The 15,007-nt window shown below is 44.7% G+C and overlaps 1 protein-coding gene across 1 annotated transcript; it reads left to right on the forward strand.

Annotated features, from left to right (window-relative positions):
* The first annotated feature begins 259 nt into the window (after positions 1 to 259).
* On the forward strand, positions 260 to 5,407 carry cdca8 (cell division cycle associated 8). Its single transcript, XM_080515979.1, has 11 exons — positions 260 to 300; positions 547 to 636; positions 1,352 to 1,480; positions 1,577 to 1,617; positions 1,700 to 1,772; positions 1,862 to 1,920; positions 3,499 to 3,581; positions 3,675 to 3,773; positions 3,858 to 3,987; positions 5,065 to 5,151; positions 5,243 to 5,407. Exons 2-11 carry the CDS (start codon positions 549 to 551, stop codon positions 5,276 to 5,278), a joined length of 825 nt encoding a protein of 274 aa, XP_080372105.1. The 5' UTR covers positions 260 to 300; positions 547 to 548; the 3' UTR covers positions 5,279 to 5,407.
* The last annotated feature ends 9,600 nt before the right edge of the window (positions 5,408 to 15,007 follow it).

Raw genomic sequence — 15,007 nt, forward strand, 5'->3', positions numbered from 1 at the left:
GTCGAACGGGATTTCCGGTAGGTGGATAGTTTTTGGCGAAAGAAGACAAAAAGAAAAACGGAAATGTTGTATTAAGTCCATGTTGCGTTAGTTTTTTTGGCATTTGCGTGTATTTCCAAATTAAAATAAAGGTGTTTTTCTTTACAAAAAAAAATAAAAGGGTGATTTCCGGTGACGCTGTGAAAACGTGCAGTCTGATTGGCTGGCTTGTCACGTTGGCCCCGCCCCGCGGTAAATTTGAAAAACGGCTCTGTGAAGAGAGACGGTGAAGCTGACGGAGAGGCAGAAAAACACCACCAGGTAATCAGTTTCACTTAAAAAAAACAAAACAACCAACAACATAAAATAACGTAGTTTGGAGCTCTTTGATTCCGTGTGTTCTGCTGTGAGCGACGTTGGGACGTTTGAGGTCAGCGGAATTAAGAGGTGAACGTAAAGCTAACGTTAGCCTAGCCATCTGTTTAAAACAATGGCGTCGCTCGTTTCTCTGCTAATGTCACGTTAAAGTTTCAATAAGTTGGTTTTAAACATCGGCTCCTGTTGCAGACATGGCGCCCAGGAAAAGGACCACCAAACAGCAGAAGAACAACCGCACGGCGAAGCTGGATGCTTTTCTGGGAGATTTCGACATCGAGGGTGAATATTATTGTGGTTTTATACAAATAATACACAGAAAAAACACTACTAAACATTCAAAGTAACTCATTATCAGTCCCAGCATTTCCCCAAAACACTTTAAGAATCTTGCATTTCCATCTGCTCGTTCTTTGTTGATTTTGAGATGGTAATGTTTCGTTATAATCATTTAAATCATTGCTTCACACAGAATAGAACAGAGAGTAAATCCAAACAGTCTGTCACAAACAAGAATTGCTCTCATTCATCCACTCACAAGTGCAGATTGCCTTAAATGTAATGTACATTTTCATCCATCGTAATTTAAGAATAAAGCAATTGCAGGCTTTTCACCCCTGATATTAATTCACTGGTTTCTTTATGAAATGACATTTTGTTCTTCACAAAACTCTCCAAAAGCAGGAAATCTCCCGTTTCGTCCAAGTCTTACCGCTAAGATAGATTTATTTCCTGTTTAACACGAAGATACGGAGCAAAATCAAGGTTTTTAGAGACTGAAATCTCACAAATAAAGGTTTAAATGCAGGATAAACGCAAGGATTTCAAGGTTACGTAGGAAATTTCAAGGGAGAAAAAAAACCCAGCTTCTCAAACCCCTTGCAGGGTCGAATGCCTGCTTTTATTAAGTGTATATTTACTGAGTGTTTAAAATATTATGGTTGTTTCTGATCACTGGGTACGGAATCAATGCATTTCTCCAACGCGGTTTTCACAGTGAAAACCCGAATTCAACAACTGAGGGAGAAGATGAACCAGCTGCTGAAGGATTGTGACAACAGCTACCACATGGTGCTGCTCAAGATCCCCCGAGCCGTGAGGCAGACCAACTGGCTGGAGCTCTGCAGTGAGTAGCAGACGCCCCCTGCTGTGACCACGACAACCTCAGTCCAACGTCGGGATCAATGCGAAATGTTTTGTTTTGTTTGTTTGTTTCCTGCAGCGTCTGGGAAAGCAAAGACGCCAGAAGTGGACGACTCAAAGGTGGTTTCATTATCAGTCGGTGCCGTATTGTTTCACCTCGATTCCCCCGAGCAGAGTTTTAACGTTTCCCGTCTGTGAGCAGAGGGAAGAGGAAGCCGCCGCCGTGGAAAGTGTCGTGGCCACGGATCACGCACTCCTCCTGAAAAGTGCCAAAAGTATGCGTGAACAACTGCTTTATTCATTCTTTCCCTTTTTTTTTTTGAGCGTCATCACTGATTGTGGTCGTTCTTGTTTTAACTTGCAGCTCCAAAGAAGCGTGCGGCGGCCAAGTCGTCGTCTCGGGACGGAAGCACGGCGAGGAAGGTACCGGACGATTCTCGTGTCGCACACATTTTGTATACGCTGAACTCTGCAACACAATATAGAGGCTGTTTAATGTTATTATGGGATTATTTTACCTGCCTGGTGTAGAGACCAGGTGTGTCCGGCGCCTTCTGATGATGTCACAACTGGAACGGGGCCGCAACTAACGATTTTCGATGCATCGTTTAAAACAAATTGTAGGAGCAGTTGAACGAGCCAAACATCAAATAAGTCGGGATTATTTAAAAGCACATAACTGAACCAATACAAAGATGTAAACGATATAAATACGTAAAAACACATGTATATAAGATGAATACCAGATAATGATTGCATGAGATTTAAAGTACTTCAGGGACCACGTATAGTTAAGTTTCATCCTGAGTGACCAGACTGGTCAAATATTGCTATAATAACCTTTAAATTTACACTTTGAAGTTTTTCTTTGTACAAGATCAAACACTTGGTCCTGAAAACGATTACACTCGCAGCATAAAGTATATTTTAGTGAAACATTTTGCTGCAAAATACAATAAAGTGTGAATATAAAGGAGTATAAATCCTCTAGAAGCTGCTCGGTGGGTCCAGGTTGGAGCCTCTTGGTGGCTTTATGTTCAAGCTAGCGGCGAGGAGGAGCGTCACCGAGCGGGAGGCGGCGATAATAACAATAATTCACGTCTCTAAACTAACCTGACGCCGTGGGAACCACAACCCAGCTCAAAGTCAAAAGCAGAAACATCAAATTTCCACGTCGTACGGCTGGAATTACACGTGCAGACGTGAAAAAACTGCCGCTCGTCGTAACGAGTCTGAATCACTTAAAGTCTGTTTACGTTGACGACCTGTGGTCAGACTTTTTTACTCTTCTGCCTCCGTCAGAGCCTCAATCATCACCACCTGGACTCAGTTACATTGATACTTGTATTATATCATATATTTCATTTCATATGGCATATTGCATGTACATATACATATATTTATACATGTGCAAGTACACTATTACCATTGGTATTATTATTATTATAAGTATACTATTACTATTGGTATTATTATTATTACTGATATATATATATATTGTTATTTTATTGCTACCATGTTATTGTTATATTATTGCTACCATTATTAGTAGTACTATACACGAGTATTATACACTATTACACATTGTTATTATCTGTATTATTATTATTATTATTATATAATGCCTACTTCTAATGGCTCTGCCACTGCACCTTAGTATTTATTTATCTTGCTTTTATCTCCTGTTTATTTCTAAGTGCCCATGTTCCGTTCTGTGTTTTACTTTATGTCTTATACCCAGATATTTTTATATTTTTAACTTTTATTTCTATTCTATTGTATTTTATAATATTCGTATGTATCAGATTGCTGCAACAAAACAATTTCCCTTTGGGGATGAATAAAGTAATTATCTATCTCTAGCTCTAGCTCTTGCTCTATCTAGCTTTGTCTATCTATCTAGCTCCATCTAGCTAGCTCCATCTAGCTAGCTCCATCTAGCTAGCTCTAGCTCTAGCTCTATCTCTCTATCGGTGTTTGACCGTGGTCTTGTGAATCCAGACCAGGACGACCAGGAAGCCTCCGACGACGTCCAGGAGAGCTAAAGCTCTGGCGCTGAACAGCGAGGGTTCGGCCATTCGACGGTAAGTGTCCCCGTCCTTCCTGTCCCCCGTCCCCCGTCCTTCCCGTCCCCCCTCCCCCGGCGGCGAGCTGACGCGTCTCCGCCCGGATATCAGGTCTAGCAGGAAGCCCCTGGTGACTCCGGCCCGCGGCGTGCTGGACTCCTCCCTGATGATGGGCGCCACCCCGCTGGTCACGCCGCGCATGGACCCCCGGTGAGCGCCGCGCGTCCCGCAGACTCGCCGGATCCGCCGCCGCCGCCGCGTCGCTCACCGTCGCCGCTGTTTTTTGCTCCCCAGGCTCCCGAAGACGCCGGCCACCAGAGTTCCCCGCCACAAAGAGCGGGTCTACAGCATCTCCGTCAACGGCTCGCCCATCGCGGCGCGGAGCGACGACATCGTCATCAACGTCCCCGTCGGCAACGGAGAGGTGAGCGCCGCTCCCCTCAGAGCCTGCTGGAGCTCCGCCTCCTGTTCCCGAGAGGAGGAGCTCCTGCTGGAGCTCCGCCTCCTGTTCCCGAGAGGAGGAGCTCCTGCTGGAGCTCCGCCTCCTGTCGCTGAGAGGAGCAACACGGCATCACGATCTTTTTACGGCCTCGTTAAAAGAACGTGATGTTGTGTTGCGCCGACGTTTCAATAAATCGGTTAAAAATCAACCAATGAGCAAGGCAGCTCATGTAAACAACAACGGAGGGTTACTAACGATGAAATAATTAACTTTTGTTATTGTATTACATTCGAGAGTAGCGATCGTCATGACATTTTAAAAAAAGTTGCTTTTCAGCTTGTGTGTGGAGACTAAACGGGTTGAGACTTAACGGGTTGAGACTTAACGGGTTGAGACTTAACGGGTTGAGACTTAACGGGTTGAGACTTAACGGGTTGAGACTTAACGGGTTGAGACTTGGCGGGTTGAGACTTGGCGGGTTGAGACTAAACGGGTTGAGACTAAACGGGTTGAGACTAAACGGGTTGAGACTTAGCGGGTTGAGGCCAAACGGTTCAGACCCAACGGTTCAGACCCAACGGTTCAGACCCAACGGTTCAGACCCAACGGTTCAGACTAAACGATTCAGACCCAACGGTTCAGACTAAACGATTCAGACCCAACGGTTCAGACTTAACGATTCAGACCCAACGATTCAGACTAAACGATTCAGACCCAACGGTTCAGACCCAACAATTCAGACCCAACGGTTCAGACTAAACGATTCAGACCCAACGGTTCAGACTAAACGATTCAGACTAAACGATTCAGACTAAACGGTTCAGACTAAACGATTCAGACTAAACGATTCAGACTAAACGATTCAGACCCAACGGTTCAGACTAAACGATTCAGACCCAACGGTTCAGACTAAACGATTCAGACTAAACGGTTCAGACTAAACGATTCAGACCCAACGGTTCAGACTAAACGATTCAGACCCAACGGTTCAGACTAAACGATTCAGACTAAACGATTCAGACCCAACGGTTCAGACTAACGCGGTGACGTGTCGTTCAGAGCCTCCAGCTGCTGGCCAGTCAGATGGACTCGGTGGATCTGTCGCTGCTCAGTGAAAAAGCTCTGAGGAGCATCCGGAAGCTGCAGGTACGTTCCGTCGCTCTGGAACCCCCCCCACCACCATCATCACCCCCCCCCCCCAGGCAGGATTCTCACTGTTCCCTGTTCCTCCCCACAGACGGACCTCGGCTCGCTGTGCGGGACGTCACACTGACCGCCCTGCTCCCGCGCTTCGTACAAAAGATCCACGTTCTTTATCAAGAACTTCACCTCCTGCATGTATATTTCCTGGTTCTTTTTAATCACAGAATGAAAGAAGACAGTTTGGGGACATTTTACGGTATTTCAAGTGTTTAAAAATTTTTACTGCTCTTCATTTTTAGGAGGATTTCAAACGTAAATGTCTTTTTGTTTTTATTTTTCTTTCTCGTGGTTTTTGTTTCTTGTTCTCCAGAATGATGTTTCCACGAATAAACATCTGTTGTTGCCAAGTCTTGTTTGACTTCTTACAAACGACACGATTTCATTACTTTTAACACTCCGTGTAAAACAAAGTGGATTTTAAGAATTCCAACAGTGGAAGTTCAGTCAAGGTCTGAAGCTGGAGGAGAAAAGCAGTGTTGCACTGTGACCACTAGATGGCAGCATTTCACCCCCCGTGGTTTTAAACCTCAGTCTGCCTCTTTTCCTCAAACAAAAAAGAAAAATCCTGTTTCTGTATTAAGTATTTACACCTGCTATCTTCTAATGCTTTATTTCAATATTCCAGTCACAACTTTCCAGCGGCTATAAAACTTTTGAGCTTCATGACTTTGTTTACTCCGAGGCGCATTATGGCGAGGTCATGTGACATGTTGCAGGAAGTACTTCAGCTTAACCTGGAGAGCTGCAGAGTGATCTCACACACAGTCATTCAAATCTACAAACAAAAGAAAAAAAACCTTATTACTGTATTCACGTCATCCAATTCTTAGTTTAGCCGTTTTATATTTTCTCTGGATAAAAATCCAATAATCTACCGAGTTGAGGCAAAGTCCTCTCCTTTCAACTCCCATTGTCTCTCGACGTCAGATGAAACGTTCCACAGTGCTACGATCCGGGCAAACGAGCAAATTCTCGCTTCTTCTGAAAAACACTCTCCCCTACATCATATATCTCACACATATATCTCACACAGTTGCAGCTCAAGGGAGTAAACAAAGTCATTTTACGGAAACAGAAGCTTGGAGTTTAGCAGCTGGAAAGTTATGACTGGCTGAGCGCCACCTGGTGTCGTCAGACAGGACTACAAAGTACGCTCTCACTGCTTTAAGGTTATCTACAATATTTTGACTGAATACAACTTGCTCCTATAGAGCACATATGTATTGTGAGGACGGTACTCCCTGGTTAGTGGACTCCTCTCGCTGCTTGCTTAGTGGAGCTCGCCCCTCTCTCACCATGCAGTGTGTATTGCATTAGTGTAATGCACATTGTCACCCGGGGAGGCCCCCACCGCACCACGCCCCAATCTAGAAGGCACCAGACCGAGAGTGCAGAGAAGACACTTTAGTCCTCAACTTTAGTCATCAACTTGGGGACAGAAGCAGCAACAAAATATGGCCTTGAATCTCTTCCAAGCTTTGCGGATTGACTTCAGCACTTTACTGGAATGACGAGTGGACTCCTTTGAGGGGGTTTCTGCTACACGCACTTTGGGAGCTGGATGCACCCTGTTAGCTGGATGTACGTTGGTAGCTGCAGATACCCCAGGAGGGGCACGCACTTCGGGAGCTGTAGACCTTCTCCGACCTGCACATACTTTGGTAGCTGTATGCACTCTGTGAGGTGCACGTACGTTGGTAGCTGCAGATACCCCAGGAGCTACACGTACTTCGGGAGCTTGATGCCTTCTGCGAGCTGCATCTACTTTGGTAGCTAGAAAGTCCTCAGGAGCTACATGTACTTTGGTGGCTGGAGACTCCTTAGGAGCTACATGTACTTTGGTGGCTGGAGACTCCTTAGGAGCTACATGTACTTTGGTGGCTGGAGACTCCTTAGGAGCTACATGTACTTTGGTGGCTGGAGACTCCTTAGGAGCTACATGTACTTTGGTGGCTGGAGACTCCCTAGGAGCTACATGTAGTTTGATAGCTGAATACCCTCTGCGAGCTACGCGTATTTTGGTAGCTGGAAACTCCTTAGGAGCTACATGTACTTTGGTGGCTTATATCAAAGCAGACGTTTTAGATGTTCCAGACCCGCTTGCTTTGGGCATCCCAGGCCTTTTGGCTGCTCCCAGTATGTTTGAGGCTTTGGGTGCCACAGACACATTTTGAGCTTTGGTTTCTGCAGACGTTTTAGATGGTCCAGACCCGCTTGCTTTGGGCATCCCAGGCCTTTCGGCTGCTCCTGGTTCGTTTAAGTCTTCGGTTGGAGACATATTTGTAGTTCCAGACACTTCGGGGTTTTCTAAATATTCTGGCTCTATTTGGGTCTTATATGGAGTAAAGTGCATGTGGACAAACGAGTTGACGATGCTAGAGGAAGAATGACAGTGGGTTATCCTTTGGGAAACAACACAGAAGCCTTAATATGTGAGTAAACAAACAGCCACTTACTACTCTGTACTTGCGGGGTCACATCTATGGTGATCTGACGTAATATAGGTGTGTGTCAGAGCCTGATCAGGGGTGATTCTTTTAGCTGGATCCGGATGAAGCATCCCTTTCAGGAGATCCACAAAAGCCTTCCTGTCCTCCAGCTCCACAGGACATGTGTGTGGACCGTACTGGATTTGGAAAAACAGTCAGGTCAGTGGATAAACAACCACATAGCAAAGATCACATGAATATATACATATCGGTGGAAAAGAGGTGAAAGCACTGTGCATCCTGGACAGAACAGGACAGGTGCTCACCATAATGCCAGCTATGTTATACATGTTATATATTTTTATATATAAAGTCTCAGGACCAAACAAACTATGAAAGAAAAGTGTGACTTATACTCCGGTAACAACAGTATTTCTTTCAGAATTCTAATACAGCTACCTGAGTTCTATTTGTTTAAAAGTACATGTTCTAGAACAAGAAAAATTATTTTCTTTGTTTTACAGTATGGAGAAGCGGTGGCTTCTGATGACGAGGGTAATTCATCAAAGTGACAAACTGAGAAGCTGAAAATGCTAAAAGCAGTGATCGACTCCAATAACACAGCAGAGAAGACCTACCGTAATCAGGTCCTCCAGACGGGCTGGCTGAAAAGAGGGACACCACTCTTTTGTTTTCTTCTTACACACTTTCTTGAACTCTTTTGGTGTCTGAAGAAACAGAATCAACATAACCGTTTTAGAAGTCTTTAAGGTCAATTTTCACACCAGCTTCAATCAAAAAGTACATGCTACTTTACCCGCAGCCTCCATTTTGGGCCATAACCAGCACCCGTCTCCACGAAAAACCTCCAGGATTGTTTCCCGGTCCGGATCTTCTTGTCCTCTGGCTTCCCCAGAAACTTCTCCATGAACTTCACCTGCAGACACAAACCACGCACACGTCAGCTGAGGCTCTTTACAAGGTTTCCGCCGGGTTGTGGACACGTTTGAGGAAGGAGACCTACCGTCTGATAGTCGCAGTTGGATGGAAAAAGGTCTTCCCCAAGGTACAGAAAGGCCAAGGTGCAGCCCACTCCCCACATGTCAATGGCCTTTGAGAAGGGGAGGCCGAGGAGAACTTCTGGGGCTCTGGGGAGGAAAGACGTTAGCTAAATCTGTGAAATCTGCTGGACAGCTGTGAGGATCCACATCACATTTAGGTTTAGAAGAACATATGTAGTGTGGATTAAACACAGATCGACACAACATGAACCCACCTGTACCCACAGGACTGAAGCCACTGTCCAGGTTGAACGTCACTGGTCGGCATAGCTTCCCTAAAGTCTCCGAGTTTCACCATGAAAGGATCTATCTCTTGGTTGACAAGCATTATGTTGTCTGGTCTGATGTTGGTGTGCAGGATACCAAGGCCACTCAGAGCGACTAAAGTCTCAAGAAGCTGCAAAGACAAATCACGTGAGGTTAGGATTGACATACTGTGAGGGCTGAGGACTCAGTTTTCTGTACTGGTAGACGTGCAGAACCAGACATTCCTGGGGCCCAGATTACAAACCTGCATGGCGATGGGGCGGATTTCATGAGGCTGCAGTCGAGTGAACTGTTGGCTTTTCATGAAGTCGAACAGATTCATATCCAAATTTTCAAAGGCCAGACCTGTTAACCCCATGCACGTAAACTTTCCATGATATCTGATCACATGATCCTTGTCAGGATCGAGGCAACGGATGGTATTTAACATGGCCTCCTGGGGAGAAAAGAGGAAGACGTCGTCTCAATGATTAAAACAACTAACAACATATTATGGTGTGTATTCTGCTGTGGGAGGATAAATCTGAGCAGGGAAATATATCCAGAGGACAAAATATCTACCTCATTCTCATTGCCCTTCTGTTCAGTTGCGCTAATCAACTTGACGGCCACAATGGTCCTGTCTTCTTTTCTCCTAAATGTTGCGAATCGTCCAAATCTATGTTCACCTTTCATCTCCCGGAGCTTGTAAGGACAGGAATCACAGACACAGAGGGTCTTTTCATCCTGGAGCTCATCTGCAGAGAGGGAGAAAGAGAGTTCAGTCAGTTTGAGAGAAACACGTCGTCCATCCAACAGAAACCGCGGCTCCTCTACATTCAACAGGATGGAATAATACTGATGTGTAAAGAAAGACGGATCTGACAAGAGACGTTGAGACAGATGAATAAACTGCAAACTTGTCCAGGGTTTACACATAGACACGATGGGTTAAAAATGTCATTCTACAGTCATTTGTGGCACATTCCTAACATTCTGTACGTGGTCCAAAACGCATCTAAAAGACGTCATCTTGAGACATCCAGAGGACGTCCTCAGAGGGGACAGAATAAACGTTTTTTATACGTCTTTCTTGGACATTGTCTGGATGTCTTTTCTATGTCCAGTTTACAGCCAGTTGAAAACTTCTACTTTCGACTAGTTCTGGCTGTCAGATAGACGTCAAGATTACGGCCTGGTTAAAACGTCTATTTTCAACTGGTTCTGGCTTTTAGATAGACGTCCAGATCATGGCCTGGACGGACAAATGTGTTTTGGAAGTGTGTTGGACGTGTGTTGGACGTGTGTTGGACATGTGTTGGACGTGTTTTGGACGTTTTTTGGATGTCTATGGACGTCGCTTACTCAGTGGGTCAATTTAGCCCAAATATAGTCATTAGAATTTGTAGTCTAAGCATGCTTAGCATGAATAGTCTAAGCATGTGTAATTGAGTACCAACACCCCTGTTCATTTATGTCATTATTACAGCGTTTGACACATGTTCATCAACTGTGCGCATTAATTACTAAGTTTGGCAATTAATAGAAAATAATAAACCCTGTTGCTAGTAAATGACTTTTGGGATTTTTGTTACCTGGACTTGGGGTGTCTGAAGCATATAATGATAATAGCTCTGATATATCAACTGCAGAGAGGGAGAAAGAGAGTTCAGTCAGTTTGAGAGAAACACGTCGTCCATCCAACAGAAACCGCGGCTCCTCTACATTCAACAGGATGGAATAATACTGATGTGTAAAGAAAGACGGATCTGACAAGAGACGTTGAGACAGATGAATAAACTGCAAACGTCTGCAGGGTTTACACATAGACACGATGGGTTAAAAATGTCATTCTACAGTCATTTGTGGCACATTCCTAACATTCTGTACGTGGTCCAAAACGCATCTAAAAGACGTCATCTTGAGACATCCAGAGGACGTCCTCAGAGGGGACGGAATAAACGTTTTTTATACGTCTTTCTTGGACATTGTCTGGATGTCTTTTCTATGTCCAGTTTACAGCCAGTTGAAAACTTCTACTTTCGACTAGTTCTGGCTGTCAGATAGACGTCAAGATTACGGCCTGGTTAAAACGTCTATTTTCAACTGGTTCTGGCTTTTAGATAGACGTCCAGATCATGGCCTGGACGGACAAATGTGTTTTGGAAGTGTGTTGGACGTGTGTTGGACGTGTTTTGGACGTTTTTTGGATGTCTATGGACGTCGCTTACTCAGTGGGTCAATTTAGCCCAAATATAGTCATTAGAATTTGTAGTCTAAGCATGCTTAGCATTAATAGTCTAAACATGTGTAATTGAGTACCAACACCCCTGTTCATTTATGTCATTATTACAGTGTTTGACACATATTCATCAACTGTGCGCATTAATTACTAAGTTTGGCAATTAATAGAAAATAATAAACCCTGTTGTTAGTAAATGACTTTTGGGATTTTTCTTACTTGAACTTGGGGTATCTGAAGAACCTTTTTCTGATAGATCATCTGCAGAGAGGGAGAAAGAGAGTTCAGTCAGTTTGTGAGAAACACGTCGTCCATCCAACAAACCCTGTTGTTAGTAAATGACTTTTGGGATTTTTGTTACCTGGACTTTGGGTTTCTGAAGTACACATTGGTGATGTTTCTTTTTCCATTCTTGGATTAGTTTTGCAATTGAGAAATTGAGAAAATTCTGTCCTTAAATGCAGGTTTCTGTTGTCACTGTGAATTGAAAGACGATGCGATAACGCGCCTCCCACTCACCCAGTGGCTTTAAAGTGCCCCAGACATGAAAGCTTTGATGAAGTGTGATGTCATAACGCCCCCCCCCCCCCCCCAGTGGCTTCAAAGTGCCCCAGACAGATGAAAGCTTTGATGAAGTGTGATGTCATTACGCGCCCCCCCCTCCCCCCTCCCCCACGGCTTCAAAGTGCCGCAGACAGTTGCATGCTTTGATGATCGCTACAGGTCCTTTAAGTGTCAGCGTGAGTGGGTGTAATGACCTCGAACGTCCACCGGATGATGGGCGAGTCGGGATCCTCATCCAAGATGGCGGCCCTGACGGCGTCTTTAACAGAGCACGAAGCCGTGCCGACAGGAAGACGCTCTCCGAGGCGACGTGACGACCGGCCGGCGCGTCGGCTCGCTTGTGAACATGGACCTAGCAAAGAGGCTGCCGCGGAGCAGGAAACACGGTCGTCAAGCCGGTAAACACAACCCGCAGCAGGAGGGAATCCAAGACACCGGAGTACCTTGTGGAGTATTTCTGGACAAACCGGCGGACTGCAGAAGGCAGTACTCGGAGAAATACTTTTCACAGGGAAGCTGGAATATTACTATTGTTTGCATATAAACGTATTGTTCTGTATTTCTGTCCACCAGTGAACTTGTGGAGTAAAGCTGTCCCGCGGCATTAAAAACTAGAATGCCTGTTTACATCGCGTATTACGGTAAAGCCGTCAGGAGCCGAACGGGGCTCCATGGTGCGTTCAAGGACACCTCAGTTGCAAGGAGAAAACACGGCAACAGTACTGTACAGGCGTATTGTACCAAAAATACACCGAAAATCGAATTGTTTTTAACAACCTCCACCATATTCGTATTCTACAGGCCCCCAGGGAGCTTTGGGTCAATTTCCAACAAGAATTACTGTAGCATTTTCTCACAAATACACACTGAATTCACAATATATATATATACATGTTATTCTACATCCATAAATTCATATAAAATCAAATAGTTTTCAGCAAACGTTACCAGATTATTGTTCTCCAGGCCCCCAGGTGCCTCTGTGCCAATTTTCAAATTGATTCCCTGTAGAATTATCTCACAATTATAAAACAAATACACACAATCAAGTACGGTACATGTTTACTGTAAAAATATACATATTAATTCTCATGTTTTTCTGCAAACTGTACCATATTCTTATTCTCCAGGCCCCCAGGTGCCTCTGTGCCAATTTTGAAATTGATTGTAATTATCTCACAATTGCAAAAATAAAACACACCTAATTCACACAGTACTGTACAAGCTTATGGACAACTGGTCCAGCAAAGTGCAACTGAAGACAACAACTTGTCCGTTTCAGAAATGTTTTGAGAAAATAAATCCTGTACAAAGTACTTTTACATATTCTCTCGAGTCAATATTCTATACATGTTTCATATATCTACTGTATGTCCATATATATTTAGTATGGTATCATGGCTTTTTAATCTCACAGGAAGCTGCAGCTTTGCACTGTGACCACTAGATGGCAGCATTACACCACAGTAGTTTTCAACCTCAGTCCGCTGCCTCTTTTCCCAGTAAAAATGAATAAATAAAAAGCAGGTTTCTGTATTCGCAGCCTCTTTTAGCTGTGAAGTCAAACTGACGGTTCTAGAAGTGTTTCCTCCGTGTGTCACCTGTTCTCTTCCGACGCTTTATTTCTCAGGAGCTTCTCAGTATTTCAGTCACATTCAGCCGCTAAACTCCGAGCTTCTGTCTCCGTAGAAAAGTTCGCCCTTTCCACGGCTTTGTTTACTCGGCGGGGCTTCGTGGCGGGGTCACGTGACACATTGCCGGCAGGAAGTGGACGTCACGCCACCAATTAGAGGCTTGTTAGGCTCGGTCGGGCCTGATGAGCTCATTAGGGGCCTCCGCCTGGGATGACGAGGCGGGTCAGGCCGGGGCCTCGCCCCCGGAGCCTCGCCCCCGGAGCCTCGCCCTCACCGCCCAGACAGGCAAGCCCAGCTCTCTGCTTTCCCTCCCGCCGGATCCTCATGCATCATTTCAAAACTCCTCCCGCTTCCGGGTCCCCCGACACAGAACTTATTATCGAGGTTAGAAAATTGTCTTTATCGAGGCTTTTCGGGTGTTGCTGGTCACAGACGGGCGTCGTTGAAGACAAGGCTTCGTTATATATATATATTTTTTAATGCATTTCACGACAGGTACTCGTCATGTTGCTCATATTGGGAGCAGTGAGCTGCTGGGGGTCAAAGGTCATGCTCGGAGAGCCGCAGTGGGTTTCACTTCTCGACTCTACGAGTCCGAGGCAATCGGCTGCTCCGGCAATATTCCTGAATCGTCCTCGTCGCGGTGCAAAACGATGTAAAGCTATATAAATAATAATAATAAAGTGGTTCACGCTGAGTTTCCTTGAGATTCCGAGGCTCGTTTCCTCCTTTGTTGACAGACAAAACACACACAGACCCTCGTGTCCAGCTGCTTCAGAGCTGCTGTGAGCAGCCAGGCCTGTAGGGGGCAGTGTGACGAGACGCGTGAAGCCGTAACAGCCAATCGGAATCCTGGATTACGAAAACACAAGGTCACAAGTTGTGATTTAAATCTCCGCCTCCTCTTCTTTTGATGCAAATGGCGACACTGAGTTTTTCCAGATCTTTGGTTTGCAGGTTGTTTGCGGCTCGTCGCAGCTGCTTCGTGTTGAAACGCAGAGAAATATGAGTTTTTTTTCAGATACATTTAGATCAGGGGGTCAAACTGATTTCAGTTGAGGAGCCACATCAACCTGATCTGGCCTCTGACCTCTGGAGGCCCAACAGGTCAAACAGAACATTAAACTGCAGATATGGACAAATGTCAAAGTCTTAACTTCTTTTGATCGTTTTGTTACTGCAAGAATTCACCAGTCTATTCTGAAATATACATATTAAAGGAAATCAGATATTATTATATTTGCAAAAAAAACCCTCAGTCACCTGTATCTGGATTAAAACAATTTGTCATCATCTGGAAATTGTTTTGAGTTTACGTGTCTAAAGTATAATTTCACATAAGTTGGACTCGTTGTTTTATTGTGAAAGGCGTTGCGTCATGTGACCTCCACAGATTGCATTAATGTCGGGGGTCAAATTCTGACCAAGGGCAGTTTTAAATGTCATTTTTGCCGATCGAGTGTTTTTAGATCAGCATCTGTCAGTTTTCATATTTATACTTTTAAAAAAATAATAAAAAATCACATGGCGGCCGGATTAGATCCTCTGGCGGCCGCTTCTGGCCCCCGGGCCTCATGTTGGACCCCCCCTGATGTAGATGAAGATTTTTATATTTTTAATTTT

This window comes from Blennius ocellaris (assembly GCF_963422515.1).
Source record: "Blennius ocellaris genome assembly, chromosome: 20".
NCBI classification, from domain to species: Eukaryota; Metazoa; Chordata; class Actinopteri; order Blenniiformes; family Blenniidae; genus Blennius; species Blennius ocellaris.